Source organism: Geospiza fortis, unplaced genomic scaffold, assembly GCF_000277835.1.
Source record: "Geospiza fortis unplaced genomic scaffold, GeoFor_1.0 scaffold54, whole genome shotgun sequence".
Taxonomy (NCBI): Eukaryota; Metazoa; Chordata; class Aves; order Passeriformes; family Thraupidae; genus Geospiza; species Geospiza fortis.
The window spans coordinates 5466546-5486967 of record NW_005054301.1 but is presented as its reverse complement, the minus strand read 5'-3'; the positions used below and the strand labels follow the sequence as shown (position 1 = coordinate 5486967).

The 20422-nt window shown below is 45.5% G+C and overlaps 1 protein-coding gene across 1 annotated transcript in view; it reads left to right on the top strand.

Annotated features, from left to right (window-relative positions):
• The window catches only part of ESRRB (estrogen related receptor beta), a 95812-nt gene that overhangs the window by 69796 nt on the left and 5594 nt on the right, over positions 1-20422 (top strand). Inside the window, exons 4-6 of the mRNA XM_031065866.1 lie at positions 12570-12680; positions 13298-13459; positions 19326-19595. Coding sequence (XP_030921726.1) covers positions 12570-12680; positions 13298-13459; positions 19326-19595 — 543 coding nt within the window. The remainder of the gene's footprint in view (positions 1-12569; positions 12681-13297; positions 13460-19325; positions 19596-20422) is intronic.

Below are 20422 nucleotides of genomic sequence, written 5' to 3'. Positions count from 1 at the left end.
CTGCCCGTGGCAAACTGAAATTTGACTCTATGGCTGCTTTTGTGCTGAAGTGTATTCAGTTAGTTATTCATATAGGGATTGATCAGGCATCATTAAAGTCACTGGGGAAGGGTGGTTTGCTATTGATGTTAGTGTATCTATGATCCTGCCCATAATATTTAGAGCTGTGGAAAATACAGCATAAAGATTTATTGATAGCAATGGGATACGAGAGCACATGATAATATCAAGAAGAGCAGAGGAGACTAGCAATCTGCAAATAGGGCTCCTGTGTCCTAACAGAGAGTGGTCAAGTGATGTTGGGCAGGCATCTTTTTTCTTTCTTTTGCTCAGTATCCCAAGCTGAGAAATAAGGGTCATACTGCTTTGCTTTGCAAAATAATTGTGAGGACCAGTTAGTTAACTTTATGTGAAGCTTGGTGGAAGCACAAAGTATTAGTATACAGAATTCAATCAATACACATCTTTAAAAGCCAAATCCAAGAAGGGAGAAAAATGGTGTCACACGATTTGGTCTCCACAGAGCCAAGAGTTTCTAGAAAGAGCAAATCCATAATTGTTTGAATTGCTCAAAATGCAGAATTGACAAGGGATTTCAGATTAGAAAAGGTTCAATGGTCTTTTCCATCTCTGATCTGTCATCCTGTTAGCTCATCCATCCCTTTTCTCTGCCAAGGCACAAGTGTTCCCAACTGTACCATTCTAGTAGTTTAACTGTTTTTAAGAATCCCTGATGTTTTAGTTTCCCCAGAAACCCTATTCTGCTGTCTCCAAACTCTCATTAGGACAAGATGTCTCTTGATATTTGGGTTATGATTATTTTTCCTTTTAATGGATCCCCTTTCTACTTTGCCTTGGTGTACTTCTCTCATCATCCCTGGGTTCATGCATGGCCAAGGTTGCTAAGCCATGTTCTTTGTCCTGCTTGACTATCAAAAGCTTGGAGGAAAGCAGTCTTTTGGTAAAAGGCAAGATATAGAAATCAGTTCTTCTCTTCAGTTTTCTCCTTGATGTCCTTGGGCAAGCCACTGGGCTTGTAACTCAGTGGGGATGTTTCTGGGTAAAGAAACTATGCTTTTGCTCAAGAAGAATATGATATTCCATTAGTAATTAGTTAAGGGCTTCATGATTTCTTCTCATTTTCCTGATTATTGTTGCCATACATGATGCCATCTCCTGCCTGCTGGGTGTGTGGCTTTACCTTGTTGTAGAAGCAGAAGGCATCAGCACTCAAAGATGGCAAAAAATAAATAACCATGACTTCAAGGTCTGCTTTGCACTTGAAATGCTCAACCTGATGCTGCAGGAGACTTGAATCCTCCACTTGGGGACTGCATATAAGGGTCACCAGACATCTCTTCTCCCTGCATAGGCTGCAGCTGGGCAGAAAGCTGTGAATGTAGCCCTTTAAGATCCAGGGAGACTGGCCCTGACACAGACATGCAGGTTATTCAGGCAATGCCAAGTGAATGAGGATCAGGACAGGAAGAGAGCCAATGGAGCAATCAATAGGTGTCTCAAATATCCAGGCCACTTTCTTTAAGAGAGCTCTGATCAATGTATTGCAACAAGGGAATTGCACGAACACCAGAGTTTTGCTGTCTCAGGTTCTCCTGGCGTGGTGCTGCAGAGCAGGCAAGACTCACTGGGGAAAGTGGCAAGCAGAAAGCTCTGCCCACGGAGCCCAGCTGGCTCAGATGTCTGAAGTGTTGGCCTGTCTGGCTGTCTGTCTCTCACTTTCCCCTTCCATCTGGAGTGTGCCCCCAGGGAGCATTAATTAGCCCTAGCAGGCTCTATAGGAACCTGCTGAATCCCAAGTCCAGCATTCCAGCAGACTCCAGTCCCAGTGTTCATGTAGGGATGCACTGTCCCCAGAAAATCTGTGCTCTGCTGCTCTTTGCCTTGCTGCACCACCAGCCTGCAGGCAGTGGAGATGGGCATCTTCACTGCTTTGTCCAGTAGAATTGCATATCCCTCTGCTCTGCAAAAGTCAGGGAAACCAGTGATACTGCTCACCCCAAATGGGGAAGATTATGTCTGGTGTGGGGGGATGGCCTGTGCAGGAAAAATGTGCCCTACAACTTGCAGTGGAGAGGCATTGTTCAGAGCTGGCAATCCTGGGGTTCGTCAGGCCCATGGCCTCTCTTTGCTCCCTTCACTGTCTGTCTTGTGCCTCCAATGACTAAGTGTTGTTCTTTAACTGTGGGCCCTACAGAGTAGATCTAGATCTTCCTGGATTTCTGGAATGATAGACTGAGAAATTTCAGCAGTTTGGCTGCTCAAAACTCTTTAAAAAACTCAGTATACCTTGTCAGTTTTAGGAAGAATATACCCTTGCCATTCACGCTCCAGCCACCCACAACCTTTCTGTTGTACAGCAATTTCTTTGTCTTCAAGAGGCAGATGTAATTTCAGATGACACAATGCTTGTGTATGTGGGCTTAGAGGTTTCATTTTGGACATTGGTTGTCTGGTTAAACATGACCTCACAACTTTGCCCTCCACACCTCTGCTGCCTCTCTGAACCTGGGGCACCCCGGGTCCTCCAGAACCTGTGGCAACTCCTCTTCTCTGACCTTGGTATCTGTAGGCCTGTTTCTTCTGTATTTTCTCATGCCTCTCGCTCACCTTTTACGCCTTCTTGAATTTCTCATCACAGAGGCGCCACCAGGATTGCTGAGCTTTGGGCAGTGGTGGGTCCATTTTGGAGCTGTCTGGAGTGGACATAGGGACAGTTTCTGATGCCTTCTCACAAAAACCACCCCTTCAGTCTCCTGCTACAAAAACCTCATCACATAAATGCAGTAATGCCCGTGAAAGGGAAATGTTCTGAGATCATCAGAAGAGGGATGGGGATAACATGTGAATTGCAATTAATCAAGGCCTCTCATTATAGAACTCATCTTTGGCTGGAAATGACAGACAGGCAAGTAAAGGAGAGGCAGTATCAGACATAGCAAACCATTCCACACCAAAGAGAATAGACTGGCTGTTTTCTGGCTGTTTGGCCCTTTCTCTTGTGGAAGCTCTGCAGAACTTTTTCTTCAAAGGATTGTATTGTTTCTAAAGCTGTGTTGTTCCCTGTTCTGTGCTGGCACATCTGCAGAGACCCAAACAGAGCATAAACAGTTCTGAAAAGGAAGCAAAGCTGGGTCATGAAATGCTTTTCATGAAGTGCATGCACATGCAATTGTGTCACATCACAGCAGAAAACCGCACAGCAAAGAAAATGTTGGTAAAAAAAATCTCATCCAGGCATTGAAATGCCATTGATTATTCCCCCAGCCTTTGAGTCTTATTTTCCTTCTTAATGGAAGTAAAGTATATTATGATGCTGAAGTTGTCCTCTGCTCCTGCCAGCGCTGAGACTTGTCTCCTCAGAGTCCTGCTCATGACTGAGTCCTAAGTGCAACTTTCTGGGATGTATGAGTGGCTTCTGCCCAGTTTCTTGCAGACATCATTGGCTGGCTTCCAAGAAAGAGAGCAAAGACTGAAAGGACCCTGGGGATGTGTCCAGTGATAGACCAGGTTACCTTATTTCAGAAAGTAGAAGATAGGAGTTCACAGGAGCACATTCACTGCACGCGCTAAAAGCAGGAGTAGGGATTCCTCAGATAGGAAACCTGCCCTGTTTGAGGTGTTTTACCCCACTCTGAATGTTTTTGAAGGTAAGCTGTCCTCAGGCTTTGCCTCCTGGCTCTCAAGAATCACCCTTGTGTGGTGAGGGTGAAGTCTACAAATAGAAGGAAGGAAGGTAGAAGGATATGTAATCGTGATCTGGATGCACCAAAGGGAGGCTTTTTAACAGCAAGGGAGAAGTTAGGCAATTATCCAGTAAAGACATGTGATTTATCTCATCTGCATGGCTCTCTTTCTTCCCAAAACTGTCATGCTGTAGTAAGCTCAGGTACAACCATTCCTTGCCCAGGTTTTGTTCCTTTGCTCCCAATGCATTTCAATAAGAAGCGCTAGAGAACGTTCAAAAATTGAATTCAATAGGGAACCCAAATTCTTTGCTACAAATCTCCCGAGCTCCTGGACTCCTATCGGTCTAATATAATTTCTGATGTAAAGTTTGATGGTATGTGTGGATACTGACACTGCAGGAGCAGGCAGTGAAACAGTCAAGAGAAGTCTACAGAAGAGAGTCACAAAGTTCATTCATCTCATCTTCCTGTTCCCTTTTCCTTCCTCTCCCTGGTGTCTTTGGGAATACCCTGCCTCCCAGAAACTTGCAATAACCTGGTAACCCTTGTGTTACCTAGTGCCTGCCTCTCTGTGAATGCTGGAGGTGATCCCCACTTGCAAGATGGTGAGACTGTAATCTCCAAATTTCAGAAGCAGCTCTCTCTTAAATCCATTTCCTCTTCAAGACCCTGGCTGATTCTGAAACCCTGTACTCAGTGGAATTGCCCTGGTGTTTATTCCTAACTCTTTAGTTTCCCTTAGCAGCTGCTGATGTCATAAATTTTTCACAAGGAATAAAATCTGTCATCCTGGACAGACTTGGCTGTGTGATGTTGTAAATTTGATGCAGTCATGTTGTATCTGAGCAAGGGATTCCAAGCACTGGCGACTTCAAACCACTTCCACTTACAACTTTGCCTTCATCTTCTACTAAAATCTGGATAACTGAATCAACAGCTGCACTTCTTTTCAGCAATGTAACCAAATGGAGGGTGTTTAATTTCTGTTTTCAAGTGAAAGAATCTCTCAATGGAGCAAAGTGCTTCCAGCAGCCTCTCCCTCCTGCCCCCATTCCCGCTTCCAGACCATGTGTTCTCAAAAAGATATTTGATTTCAGTGAAAGCTCAGCTGACATCCCTGCAATATGCTTGGGCTCCTGCTTTGTGCTTCCTGGGAAGGATGAGGGCTCCTCTGGGGACCCCGGGTAATTGGGTTAGTGGCCAGCTCATGTCAGGAAATTAAAAGGTAGCCCCGATCAGGTTGCTGCTGTGTGCAATTTAATGGCTTTGTATTTATAGAGTATTCTGCCTCCAGCCGCTGCCAGATATATCACTATTGGAGGTACCCAAATGAAAAAAGAGAATGAAAAAATGATTTTTCTTTCTCTAAAATATCTTTGTGTTTAAAAACAGACAGGCAACCCCCTGTCCTTTGAAACGGGATCTCTGAGAGCAGTGAGTGGCATCTTGATGACTCTATCTTCCACACCCAACTATTTTCCAAGGCATAAATTGAGCATTTGCAATGTGGCTGGAGCTGAGTTGTGACAGAGAGCATGTGCTGCCTTTGGCAGGTTGATGGTAATTCTCCAAAGAGGAGGGTTCCAGCAGATGGACTGTTCACAAATTGTACATTTGGCTGAGTGCACTTGGTGTCTGTTTTCTGGACATAAAAATGGCACATCCAGGACCATCCCTACACCTTCTCCCTTATCAAATGGATTATGAATGTGTTTGATTTGGTTCCTCTCATTAATTTTGAATTTTGTTGTTCTCACCACACCTAACTAGATCTCCATTCTTTTAAACATTGAAGTCCAGGTTCCATCAATATACAACTAGGTGGGTTCAGAGAGGCATCACTTCTACATAGGTTTATAATAAATACTTTGTGTATTCTGTCACCAAAACTGTGCTTAGTGCTCTTATAATATGTACAGAAAAGAGGAAGCTGATACAAACTGCGACAACTCTCCTGGGATTTTTAGAACCCAGCCATTGTCCTAGAAGCTTTTAGGCAGTTTTGACAACACAGCAGGTAAGATTCTTCAGTGTAAGCAAGAATGGGATGGGACTGAATATATGCCCCTACTGCTGTACAGTAGCTTTGGGCATGTGCCTCTGATAACCTGTGTGCACCAGTGACTCAGCTCTCCTGAGATCCTCAATCCCTTTCCCTGACTCACCTTTGAAGACTGTGCCAGCTCTTGATCTGCAGGGTATCCTGAGAGGATCGTTATTCAGAACTTCTTGGCACAACTGTGCCAATTTAAGAATTCAATAAGTGGACAGTAGTTCCATTAGAAACCCACTGCTGAGGTGAGGACTTGAGGAGATTCTTCAAGGCTCAAGCAGAGTTGCTGTTAGAGGCTGGACAAAGCAGAGCATACTGTGTAGATGGGTCTAACTCCCTGACCTCTGTGGATCTCCATCACAAGTAGACCTCTTTCCATGTAATGGTGGGGGCTTCTCCATTGTGTCAGATATAAAAAATTGTTGTTCCTGATCCATACTTATGCTCGTCTACCTGTTCTAAAATCTGCTCCACTGAAATACATGAGACAGAAAACTGGACTAGAGGTAGCATTGGTTTCACCCCACAGGGTTTCTCTTGGTAGTCAGTCAAGAGAAGTATCAGAAGGTCATGATGCCTCCTCAGGTAAGTGTCTGGCTGGTGAGCTGAATGTGGAGGTGCCTTTTTCTCTGTTGCGGGTCAAGGAAGCCCAGAAGGAGCTATCAAAGTCTAAAGTAAGGTGAGTTAAATCACACCTAGGGCTGCAAGTTCCTCTAGGCAGCAAACACTGCTTTGGGGCTTTATTTCTTAGTTCTACCTCTCAGGAAATCAGTGGGACTGAGGCTTTGTCATCTTTTAGGTCCTGTTGTGAAAGGCAGCCTTGGTCTTTTCCTAGCAGGCATGTGCCTGCATCTGTTACTTTTGCACAGTGCCCCTCAGCCCTCTGCTGTGCAGGTATTGTGACCGTGGGTGACATCACCAATACGGCTGCTGACCTACTTCAGACTGTTTGGAGGGCTGAGGGGGAGGCAGTCAGAGGAGAACATTTGCATGGACCATGGATACAGGGTGAACACACGGGTGTGGGGCTTATTACAGAGTTGTTGCAGAGAACAAGGTACTGAGGTATTCTTTATTCCCATTTGCCTTTGAGGTCCTTGTTAAGTCCTGAGTTTCCAGAGGGAGCAAAGGTGAGGGAGCAAAGTGAGAGGGGCTCAGCAGGAGAAGAAAGATGTACATTTGAGAGACAGCAGTGGCTGGTGCTGCAGACAGCCCTGCAGAGCTGGCAGGCATGCAGCTGGCATTGGCAGAGGAGAAGGACTGGTCCGAAGCTGTGTGGGTTCCACCTGACTCTGTATGCTTTGGACCAACCGTTTGGGACATGCTGCTTGTGTTTCTGTTTGTGAGGAGCTGACACCTTGTTTTCTGCTCCAAGGCATCTGGGAGCCTCTGGGACCAGGTATCATCAGGTGTCACAGGGCTAACCTGTCTCTCTGCATCCAGGGACTCTTCAGTCAGCCTGACAGTGAAGAAACTTTCCTACCTGACTAACATAACCCTGAAACCATCAAAGGTGGAAGAGGCTGCAGCATCCTACTTGAACTGATCTAATTTCTCTGTAGGCTCTTGAAACACAGGCGATGGATTTTCATCTCCACTTCCCCTCTTCTCCAGGATAGTTCTTCAACCTCTCTTTCCAAGTGCAATTTCCAGGTTTGGTCACCTGCATCAGGCTAGTCACTAGATTCTTCTGGTGGTGCTGATTTGTGACCCTCAAGTTGCTTTCCTGTATTTCAGATGAGTTGGGTAATCACATCAGTCACCTACCAAAAGACTCTCTAGGGGCTGGCCTCTTTTTGCCACAATGTTAGAGCCTAATAGTATAAAGGGATCTTTTCTCATTCCCAAGCTGGAATCTGAGTCACAGAAGAGAGCCTAGTCAGTTTGCAACCTCTCCATTCCTGTTAGGCAGAGATGCTTTTCCCTGTAGTCTATTTCTTTCTCCATCTTGGCAGACCTGACTTTTAATGGTCACCTCTGCTTTCTGTTTTCTTGAGAGGCTTTCTCCTGGCTCACTCATCCCATTACCACATGCTGTTGTCTCTTGAAGTTCTGAGCAGAAAGGAAGAGGGAAATTTTGTAGGAGACACTGGATACAACTTCTCCCTTCCTTTCTTCTCTGCTTTTAGCCTATACTGGCTTCCTTGACCAGTACCAACCCATGCACTTTAGACTGCAGCTCCTGGAGACAGGTGCTCTGCTAGCTACAGAGCACCACCCCAGCTCAGACCCTGGGAGAGCAGTGTGGAAACTGCAGCTCAAGGATTAGGTGGGCAGTGGACACAGAACCTGGCTAGTGTGTCAGGGAAGCTCGGCAAAATCTGAGCATGCCCTTTTGCTTCCTGGCCAGCACTTGACCTGTGCTCCCTTTGGTTGTGTCCTTCTTGGTCTAGACACATACTGTACCATGCAAGCCCTGTAGCTTGGCTCCTCTGTTAGCTCTTTTGGCAAGATAGATCTTTCTATTCCTATCAATCCATGGCCATGTGATAGGACTCGATGGAAAGTGAGGTGAGGCTGGTAATTTGACACGACAGCTGATATTGGGCCTTGACTGCATTTCCCACTGGCCAGGGCTTAGCTTCACAGAGCTTTTAAGGGTATTTTTAGTGCCCAGAAAATAAAAGAGAAACTAAACCTGACTCTGTGTGCTGTCGCCTCTGCCTACTTGGCTATTTTTACTTCCGACAGTCTCGGCCTGGGTCCAGCTTTTAAAAAAAGATGGAATTATTTTACTTCCATTAAGAAAAAAACCCCAAGGCCTGATGTTATCAAGTCGGTAAGGGGACATCTGATCCCAAAGTTGTCGGGCAGACGTCTCTCCAAGGGGCACGTCAGAGAAGTGCAGGGAGCTGAATGATCAGCAGATCAGCTCTCCCACTGCAGAGGCTTGGTGCTGGCACAGACCTCTCTGCCAGAGTGCTTGGAACACGAGTGGCACCCACAGGACACTTAGAAAACTGACATCTCTGCCCAGGCAGGATGCTGAGCTGAGAAGTCCTGCACAAGTCCTGGCCCTGCCCTCCTCCCTGCAAGGTCAGAGGGGCTTGGGCAGGCAGGGGAGCTGAGAACAAGCTGTGGGGGAGCTGGAACTCAATCCCTGGTGTGTACACCAGGGTCAGCTCCATAGCTAGGTCAGATGAGGAGGACTTTTATGCAGCATCTCTCAAAAGGTAACAAAATTGTATGAACAGCAGCAGTTTATTGCCATACAGGGGAATGGGAGGATAGGGCATGTTTCCAGAATAGATAGCCTTGATTTGAAGGAACTGCCAAGATAAGTTATCAAGGGGTGGTGCTTTCCAAACTTTGTCCTATACTGTTGATCTCAACTCCTTGCTGACACAAATGGTGGGTCCAGGAGTGCCTGTGGCAGTGACATTTTTGTAGGGTGAGTGTCTTCTCTCCTTTGAACTGGCCAGTTGTGATTGATGTGAGCATAGGGTTTGTGCAGGAGCTTTATTTTGCTGCTGTCTTGTTGTGAGGCTGCAGTACCAAATCCTAAGTCTTCAGTATGGACAGCTGCATTTCTTGTGCAGCTGCTGCACCTTGCAGTTAACACTCAGGTAGCTGCACATGTGGTGTTTAACCTGCCCTTGTGATTACAGTGTACATGCCCCTCAGCTTTGCTCCAGCCCTCTCTCTTTCATCTTCCTTTTCCTTACATTCTCTCACTTCCATTCATATCCCAGCTTACATTCCCCTCCATTTCTTCTCTGCTTAGTGTTTTCCTTCATGCTGCTTCTCTGAGCTCACCCACCACACCTCCCCACTCCATGTTAATGTCTGTCCTTTAGTGTCCCTCTCAGAGCTGCCCTGTAACAGCCTGCCTGTCTTAAAATCAGCCACAGAGGAAATCAAGCAGAGCAGCAGGCATTAACCTGAGTACCTAGATACCACAGGCACTGATTTTTGGCCATGCCCTTTCCTTCCATCTAGATATGACCCATTAGACTGTCAGACCTTTAGGAAAAGGATTTTACCATGATGCTTATGTCTGGAGTGTCGCATTCAGGGAGTTGGAGGGTTGAAATGCTTTTGTTTACTGTAGTACCTGTCACTGTAGACTACAGAACCTGTAGTCACTTCACTCAGCAGCTGGGCCTGGCATGTGCTGTGTGGGGCTCAGCCTGTTCACCAGCTCTGCCGTTGGAGCTATGATGACAGGCTAGAATTGTGGCTCTGAAAGTGCTGATTGAAAATGTTTGCCTCAAGGAGTGTCACAAGGGAAGGGGAACAAGAGGAGGACAAACAGTTGTTCAAAATTAACAAGCTGAAGTCCTTGGGCAAACAGACCTCTATCTGCTCAGTGGGGGAAGGAGGGATGGAGGGTAAATCTCTCTGCGTCTTTCTTATCTTTTTTTAATGCACTTAAGTCCCTTGTGTCCTTATAATCTGATTGAGGGTCCCTAATACTGCTGCAACCTGTGCAGCCATCCCTCTGCCAAGCACTGGAGGATGGCATTCTCCTTGGGAGGAGGAAACAGGCTCCTTCCCCCATTTCCTCTCTACTCCTCCTAGTTCCCCCTCCCGCTGCTTAGCAAACTGCACAGCAAAAGCATCCTGGAGGGCTGTGTGTTGGTTTCTGCCAGCCGAGAATGGCATCTCCCTCTTTCCCTCCCCCTGACCACTAGTGTGAGGGAATGCACCCAGCTATGATCCTTATCTGGGAGGGTCCTGGGAAGATGTGATTCAGTCCTGAATCTTGGCAGCCTGTTCCTCTATAATCTTCCAACAGTGTATTCCTGGTTCTTTTATTTTTCATACCTGGTTGTATGGTTTACTGGCAGTTACAGAAATTTGTGTCCCTCCCTTGTCTCCTGGCTTATAGGTAGCTGTCATTCATTCAGCAAAGCATGGAATAGAGTCTTATTTCTTAAGAAACCAGGGCACGTTTATAGAGGGAAAGAAATCATGGATGAAAGTGAAAATTTCCTGCTTTGTCCAGGATTTTATTACTGCTGTTCCTTAGGGATCTCCCTAGATAACCTCAGGTTTGGGATTCCCTGGCTGTCCTTTCTGAAATTGCTCTCTGAAGTGTGTTTGGCCTCCCAGGAAGGAGTCTTGCCCACAGGCTATCTGCCATGGGAAATGGAAGTAAAAGAAGCAATAGGCATGATTTTCAGAAACAATACCATGTAACAGAAGAGAAGGGCGGTACTTAGGGATGTCCGTAAATTCTCTGTACAGAGTAAGAAATAGAAAATGGGACAGGGGAAAGAAATTACTCGGTGTGACCTGAGTTCACCTACATCAGCTTCACACCTTTCTCTCCATCTTCTTCAACACCTGCTGTCCTCCCATGGCAGCCACCCACAGCAGCAGCTCCCTTGCTGTGCAGAGCTCTACACCTGCTCCTTCCTGCTTCTCCTGCTCACTGTGAGATCCTGCTGCTGGACTGAATGTTGCTGGCCTGGTATTCTTGTTGCTTAGGGGGCAATTGGTAGTGAAATGGTTTTGGTGCTCTAGCCAGGAAGAGTATCAGGATCTAGACGTTGTTGCAAGTAGTGGTTTCAGGTGGTGCAGGTGTGGCTGGTGTGAGCATCACAGTAAAAGCTTTATCTTTTCCCTGACAGAGTAAGCAAACATGGCATTGAAAGGCAGTGTGACAGACATGCCTCCTTCTAAGGTAGAATATTTGCTAGCCGACTGCAGATCTTTTCAGGTGTATTGGTTGTTAAAAAAGTGTCACTTCAAAACTGATGTGGAGTGTTTGCTTTTAGTTGTTTGTGCTTATGTAGCGGTATGATTGCAAAATATTAATGACTTAATGTGATTAGTAAGTGTATAACATAATTGGTTCCCATGATCAGACTCGGTAAACTCCTGTGTGTTTCTAAGGAAGTACTTGTATAGTGTAAATTCAAAATTTTATTCTAATCAAATGCTCCTACATTTACCTGGAAAGATTTTTTTTTCCCAAAGTTGTTTGTACCAGCAAGACTGAGTTACCCCAATTTCACAGACTGACTATCAGAGTCCATATGGCTGCTCAGAAAAAAACAGACAACTGCACAAATACCTGTAGGGTTTTTTTCACCGTTTCTTTTTAACATCATATTTTGTACTAACGTGACAACTTAGTTGCTGTTCCTGGTCTGTTGATGATGCTATGGTTTTTTGCATGGTGACAATCACTGGTATTTCCCAGTCACTGGGAGTTTTTTCACTGTACTTTGAAAGAGTGGCAACAAATTCTTCAGTGTCTCCCTACTTCGTCTTTATCATTGCTTTATTGTAGTCAAGGTTGTTTCTATTTATTTGGATTCTACTTTTATTACAGTTGCCTTACTTGATCAAGGCTGAAACATCTTTGTGGAATTCATAGTTCATTATCTGTTTGCTATAGGTCACTTTTTTCAAATATAAACAGTGAGAGGTCACAGAACACTTAACTTCTCATTTTTAAGAACAATCTAAAAGCTATTTTTATAACTGCTGGCTTGATTGACATTTAAAGTCTTTCTTTTTAAAAGCAGGATCATGTAGAGGGCATTGAGTTCTGAAGCTTTTAATTTTCCCATCAGATTTATAGTGATTCAAGAGTTTGAATGGGTTAATTTCTGTGTTCATTAATGTTTTGAATAAAAGTAAAGCTCAGAGCAGCATGCTTAGAGCTGGAGGCAGTCTAGCTGGTATTGAGATTTATGGGCTCAGCTGAGATCTCAAGTGAGATTTCTGAGATCTTCCCTCAAGGGAGAGGGAAGCTCCCTGGAGTGTGGGGAACATCTCAGCAAATTTTAGTATTTGCATGTCAAGGTTCTGTAAGGCACTAAGGAATCATGAGGACTTTTTGGTTTTACCTGCAGGTGTTCGTCTGGATCGCGTCCGTGGAGGCCGTCAGAAGTACAAAAGGAGACTGGATTCTGAGAGCAGCACTTACCTGAGCTTACAGATCCCTCCCCCAGCTAAAAAGCCATGTATGTATTGATCTTGAATTGTGGTCCTCTGAGCTGCCAGTATATTTCTTCTCACTGGTCTCCCAAAAGTACGGCGTAGCAATTGTCACTTCCAATTCCTGTATCAGTCAACAGTACTGGAATTTTTTCTTATGATTGTATTGTAGAGGTAACTATACAGGCCTAGGTACAGCTCAGGTACTGTATTCATTGTACCTAAGGTTAAATACCAGACCTTTCCTAGGAGATTATGTAAATCCATTTAGTGATATTCTGATCTTTTCCTTTACCCAAGCAATGTTAACAAAACCAGTCCCATTCTGATTACTGTCTTCAATACTACCCATAGCTCTTTAAACTTTTCCACATCCTACCAACTTTTTGTTTATACCTCCTTCTCCCCTCAGTGGACCTGCCTGAGACAATGACAACATTAAAGCAGCTCCCTGCTTTTGTCATCCCTGCGCAGAGCTGGTTTGTCATAGGCAGATCACTACAGCTTGTGTAGTTGCAGTGTGGTTTTCTGTTGTGATCAAAACCATTACTGAGGTCCTGGGGGCTCTATAGTCATATCTTATCCCAGGAGGGTTCACCTTGTGTCACAAGAGATACAACAACTTCTCCTTTGAAATGTGCAGTGACTAAGATCGTCTCCCACTTGCTGGTGGCTGAGCCAGAGAAGATTTATGCCATGCCTGATCCAACCATGCCAGAGAGTGACATCAAAGCCCTGACAACCCTCTGTGACCTGGCAGACAGGGAACTGGTGGTGATCATTGGCTGGGCAAAGCACATCCCAGGTAAATGGGGAATTACAAGGGTGTAAGCATGAACAGCAAGGGAGCTATTATTTATCTACGTGCCTATCCATTTTGGTCTCAACAAGGACTTTTTCCTATAGTGATGGGTGGAAAGTACTGTTGGATGGGTGGAAAATACTGCTAGTGATGGGCTCTCATTGGTAACAAATTCCAGTGCAGCCTATGATGGAGGTGCATAAATTGATCACTGTACATGTGTGTATGCAGAAGGCTTTGATATGATACAATGAAGTTCTCTGTCACATTTAGTGGCCCAGTGGAAGCACTTGGGGGACAGCCTTACGGATGGTATGGTGGACTTGCGTGGTTTTGCACTACATCAACATGACCTAGGTCGGTTGTGCTCATAGCTGAATAAATACTATGGCAGTGACTGGATTTACTGCTAATAACAAGGCAGATACACACTTTCTCAGCAGTGGGCATTCTTGTCCAGACTCAGGAAATCTTGTCCTAATGGATTCGTGACAGAACAAATCCCATTGTGATGGACGATGTGCTATTGCCAGTGAATCTCAAAGCTTTTTTGTTGACAAATAATGAGGACAACTTCTTGGCAGTGTGACTGGCCTTGGAAGGCTCACTGACTATATGCAGTGTGTGTCTGTGTGACTGAGTGACATAGCAAGTGTCCCACACCTGCAGGTAGGGTGGACCAAGGCTGAAGGAGCAGATACGGTCCTCAGTGTTGACTTACGGGTTCTTCCCAGATTTGTATTCGGAAGGGAAAATACTCCCCTCTCTCTAGTCTCTCTCCAGCCACACCAGAAACAGATAGGTTGGATTTGTGTGTGGAGAAGGCTAGCCAGGGAACTTAGAGGATATCCTTGGAATTTACAAGGCTGCTTTCCAAAGATTGCTTCAGAAATTCACTATGAACACCTCACTAAAGCTGTTTATAAACAGCTTGCTTCAGTTATCTCCTGCCTTCTGTTCCCCTTCCTTTTGTCAGGAGACTATATGAGGCTTTGATACAGGATCACAGGATTTACTGCATGCTCACTATGTCTTCCACTGCATTGGTCTGTGTTGTTTTGTTTCGCTTCTTGGCTTTCTTCTTTTTTCTTTTGACGAAGCATTTTAACATATGTGATCAGACAGTTTAGTTTTCCCATGTATTTTATTTCTTTCTGTTGCTTCTCACTTGGCTTTTTGGCAGCTGCTTCTCTTTTTCTGTAATGTGTTTCTCCTGGGACCCCAGAGTTAATGGTTTTATGGGCTATATGGAATATGGATTGTTATGAGATGGGACTCTGAAGTCTGAAGAAACATTTTCAGGACAGTATTTCTGAGAAGAGGTTAATCTTGGTGATGCCCTTCTTACATGAGATCTGCCATATCTGAAGGGATTATAACCATCGCTAGTGCTGGAATCCATCTGGGGCTGATTCATCACAAGTGGGGTTACAGTGGTGATTAGAGAACTCAGCCTGGATTGCTCTACTAACCCAATACCTGGCGTGTTAACAGGGATGGTTTTAATGCAATGCAATTAGCTGCTGTGGCTGTCCAGTGAGGTGCTGTTGTACATCCCTCTAACCTTGGCTATATCTGTTCACACAGTGTGCCCTACTGTGGTTCCCTGCCTTGTGGCTGTGGGAAGAGCTGAATTCCGACAATTTTTTCCATCCTGGCTATACTGTCCCAGAACTGGAGTATAGTAGAGATTGCTCCTGCACTGTGAAAGGTGCTCTTCCTCTCCTTTCTGAAATCAGGACATACCAGCCATCATCTCAAATTTCTCTGTGTATTTTCCTCTCCTATCAAAGGCCCTACAACACAGTAACAGCCACAGCAATCAGCCTGGCACAGTGCAGACCAGCAGGAGTATTTTATAACAGGACTGTGCACAGGCGAGAGCTCAAGAATTGTTACATAAGAGAGCAGTACTGAGAAAAAAAGATAAAAAAGACAGTTCATAATAATGGAACAAAAACTCTGTAGTTCTGCAACAAGTATGAAGCATACTGAGTTATGCAGCAAGGGGGCAGAGCAGGGCAGGGCCAGGAGTCTGCCAGGTGTCTAAATTATCTATGCCCTGTATTTCTGCCTTCCAAAAATTTTGAGTAAAACATTACATTGCTTCCTTTGTGCATAAACTATTCATCAGAGAAGAATGGAGAAAGGAGAAAAAGTCACACATTCCTGCCTTGTATTCACGCTGGAATTAGTAAAGAAAGATGTGACATTAAAGTCATACCAGCCCTGAAGGTTCCCAGGTGTCAACACAAACTTCCATCCCACAGTATTAGCAAATAAAATCAGTAAAACTTAAACACATTTTCCTATGATAACAATAAAACATGTTTAATCGTATTTAAATGTTATTAGCTCAATAGCCTTATTAGCCATGAGCTCAAAAGCCACACTTAGCCAAGGTGGAGTTGTTCCCTTCTGTATGAGGCCCCCTCCCCACTATTCACTCTCCCCCCGTGGAAATTGTCTTGGAACAACATCCTCCTTTTCTTCTTGCTTTGATGCAGGGTGACAGGACTTCTCTGGAGGGGTGACGATGAAGGCTCTCCCAGGGTAGCTGTTGTGCTGTTCTCACCAGGAAGACATTAGTACTAGCACAGAATGAAATATGGCTAGTGGAGTGACAGCAGCTGTGTCTGGAGTGGCCTCAGATCCTATAATTACATCTCCTTTTATTACCTCTGCTAATGGCCCTCCAGGATGACAGAAATGATAATAAATTAACAGATTATGAACTCCACTTGCCACAAATTATGTGATTTTTTTTTTTAATTCTGGGAGCTGCCACTGCCAAACCACTGAAATAATAATAAAAAAAAAAAATTGAAATTAAAAAAAACTCCCCAACCTGAATGTCACATCAGCTGTTGCAAATAAAGCAGCTTTTCTCACCGTGCACCTGGGAAGGAGGAAAACATGCATGCAGACCTGTGCTAGAGCCAGGGGCTCTCTTTTTGGGATAGTGGTGGATTAGGCACCTTTCAGGGTCAGACTTGAGAAAAGCAGCATGAAACAGATCACGAAGGGCATTTTGTGGATGCTGAGCCATCAACAGCTCAAGAATGCAAAGCAGGTGTGTTCTAGCAATTCCTGGGAGCTGTAAGATGACAGATAATTTCATAACTAGAGGTTCCCCAGTGTTACAATCCTATAATAAATAGCAAGCCTATGATTTTGGCCAGGTGAATTTAAAATTTACTTTCCCTGATCTCAACTCTTACAGCATGAAGAGAGTTATATGGTTTCCCCTTTACTTCAGTGATTCAGGGACAGTTCTTTAGCCCTTGCACTCCACATGTGTGAACACTGGAGGAAAAGGTCCCAGTTCTGTCAGACATTTCAAGTCCAGGCTTGACACCAGGCTCCCTCTTCCCACTTGCCTGCTGGAGCTGGAGTTGTTGCCTACCTGGGAGCGCTTCTGGCCAGGGGCTTTACCAGGTGGGTGAGGCAATTGCAGCTGGCTCTTCTGTTCTTCTTGGCAAAGGGTAAAATATGGTATCTCCTGTTCTCACCTGCCACAACAGCCTCCGGGAAAGGGCAGTTAATAGAGATGCTGTGTGTGCAGGCTACTGCTAGAGTTAAATCAATTTTTCTACTTTATTCTGTAGCAGAAAAGTACGAGCCATGCTTGTCCTGGATCCTCTCACTCTGCTATGTGACTGTTTGCCAATCTTAAAGAAATGTTGTTGGCAGACTGCAGTGAGGTAATGGCCTAATGCCCTTTGTAATCCAGGTGGGGATGAAGATACAGAAATGCCTTGTGACTGATCCAGAAAATGGACTTAAGGCAGCAGCCTAAATGCTAGACTTATCTCCATGGTCAGAGCTAGGAGACGGATGACCAAAGGAGAGATCTCAGGTTCTAAAGAGTGGAACAGTGGCTGTGCAACTTTACTCTAATCTCAGGGCTAATCTCATCAATTCCTTGTGCAGCAGGCAGAGCTGCGGAGACAGGATCCCCAGCACTGGAGCTGCAGCAGCCTGCACTTGGACTGAGTCAGGAGGGCTGCATTCCAGAGCAGCACAATTCTGAGTGCAGGGCATGAGGGGCAGAAGGGTGAGGTAAAGGACCAGGCACCCACTTCCCAGCCCAAGCAAGAGGTGGGATTCATCGGGGCTATGTGGAGCACAGGATGTGCTGTACAGGAATCACTCTCATAGTCATGGAGCTGGATTTGCAGCTCTTCTCCCCAGTAGCCTGGACTCCTCTTTAGCTGTTCCCTCTGGCACTCCTCCCCAATGGTTTATTGATTCTTCCCTCCCACCCACTGCTCCCCTCAGACCTTGCACACACAGCACGTGACAGCTGATTGGTATCTGTTAATTAATGTGGCCTGGGGCCTCTTTTCTATTCAGTGGCCTGATAAGGGAAATTGGATGTCCAAGGGCTGCCAGGCCATTATCACCCTTTGCTTCCCCTGGCAACACAAACACAAAACATGGCGTAGAGATAAATAAATACCACTAACCCACCCTTCTGCCTTCCCTTCCCCAGCTGAGATAGTGCAGATAGAAAAAGAGATCCCACAGTCAGTCAATATAGCAATCATCAGCTCTTTTGTTAATTGCCAACTTGATAACAGGAGAAATCAAATGATCATCATGGTGGCTGTCTACATAAGCCAGCCGCGACGTGGGGCCAAGAGCTGTGAGCAGGGTGGGGTGTGGGATGAAGAAGCCCAGCTGAGCCTTCACGCAGCCAGTGGAGCTGGGAGGCTTCTGCATAGAGGCTCATGAGTTCACAGGTCTCTTGGTGATCCCCAAGGCTTCATATGCATCTTGGGGGAAAACTGCCTGCAGAGGCTTCAGCTTTCTAGCTGAGGCATGCCTGGGTGTCCCATTCTTTCACAGCCCTAGGAACTGTTGGAAGCAAGGGCCTGCCAAAAAAAGTGCAATTTCTGTCTGTCCATGGTGGGCAAAAGCTGCCTAGAGAGAACCAGCACACTGTGCTTGACATTCCTGTTTGAAATTACTGTTAGAGTGCCCATTTCCCAGGATCTTTCATGGTCTGGCCTTCAAGGGTACCAGGTATGGAAGGCATAACAGACAGTTTTCCTTCCCGTACACTTTTTTTCTCCACCTTGAGGTGGACATTGCCTCTGTTTTTTGTCCTCTCCACTCTCTCAAGTGGATTATGGGGCTGTCAGGCTCTTTCTGTATTTGGCAAGAATATTTAGTTCACAGGGGCTTGTTCCATTGCTACCAGGTTTGGCTATGATTTAGGTACTTCAGCGTCCCCACAAAGGTATTTTTAGCTCTGGGTAGGGTTGTAGGCAGAGCTGCTGGTATGGAAATCAGAGTGGGATGACGAATAGAGGAGGTATTAATTTTTGAACACATTTTGGTGCTTTGTTGTGGCAGGACTTTTTCTCATCTTTGCCAAAATATAAGACTGTAGTATACTTGTAATTCAGGCCTGTGTCATTCCCTCCTATCCCATCAGAAGTTCTCTTTTCTGTCATCTGGAGCTCTTCTCTGCTTATTTTTCAGCTGGAACAGACTAAATGGGCTGCAATACAGACCTACTGAGGAAGAGAGGGAAGGCAATGTAGTACAAAAGAGTTGCAGCTATGAAAGAAGCAGTGGTCATTGAAAAGAGGTTGTCACCAACCTTGGGCTCCCATAAATGCAATCAGAGCATCAGAATTCCTGTTTGAGACTGTGGGTGGGCATAGAAGCAAGGAGAAGGGTAAGGTCCATGCGTGCTGATTGTTACAGAGTCACTTTAGTGTGTTGTTTGGGGTGTTTTTAAAGCAGCAAGTCAGTAGGGAAGAGTCCATGGTTTGGATCTCAGGGAAACTAAGGGCCCTAGTCTCTTAAAGGCTTTGCTGCACACCCATTTGACCCTGCTTGTCTTTTGCCCTGTTAGGGTTCTCCAACCTCTCGCTTGGAGACCAGATGAGCCTTCTGCAGAGTGCCTGGATGGAAATTCTCATCCTGGGCATTGTGTACCGCTCCCTGCCATACGAGGACAAGCTGGTCTATGCTGAGGACTACATAATGGATGAAGAGCACTCTCGTCTGACAGGGCTGCTGGAGCTCTACCTGGCCATCCTACAGCTGGTGCGCCGCTATAAGAAGCTCAAGGTGGAAAAGGAGGAGTTTGTCACACTCAAAGCTCTGGCCCTCGCCAACTCAGGTACAGCCCTGGCCCAGCCAGCCTTGCACCCAGCCAGTCCAGGCTCATGCTGTTATTTTACCTGGGAGGAAACTAGAACCTGCTGCCTAAGAATCACTGCCTGTGTCATGCGATATTCTCAAAGATCCACTCTAAGCTGGAAAGCAGAGAGAAATGAGGCTTACAGCTGCTAGAGCCCCAGCTGTGCTCTGACCCTGTAGTAGGGAGTGGAACAGACAGGGATGGACTGGTTGCTGGTTTCAGGCAGTAAAAGGGTCTGTGGAGGCCTTTTTCACTAGCAAGCTAACTCCAATGCCATGGGCTCAGAAAAGGGAGTCACACTTGCATGCAACTCCATAGTGTTGGTGAGATACAGCAAACAGGGAAACTCTCATCCCAATTTCAAAAAGCTGTGGGGCTGAGGCTGCCTGGCCCTGTCCTGGAGATGTTGAGGTACCAGAGACACTGAATCCCCCTGTAACTGAGAGACAGTGTGGATGTAGATTGCAGCTCTCAATCCAGCAAGACTGCATTGTATCAAAGCCAGCCAGACACAGATTTGTTTAGGAGCCCCATCTGAACGGGAAACTGCTAAAGCTACTGCGTTACAAGGGTTCCCTCTATATCCCCTGAGTCTCATTGTTTCACATCAGATCTCTTTGCCAAATTTGCATCATGCACGTCGCAGAATTCACCCTTGCAGCCAGCCCTGAAACCAGTATCTATGTTTGGCTAAAGCCACTTTACAGAAAAATACCCAGTGTGAAACTGGAAGGATTAAAAGAGGGTGAATCTTCATCTTGTTTGGCAGCTGACTCATTATTGTGAGTAATAATTACTCATTCTCT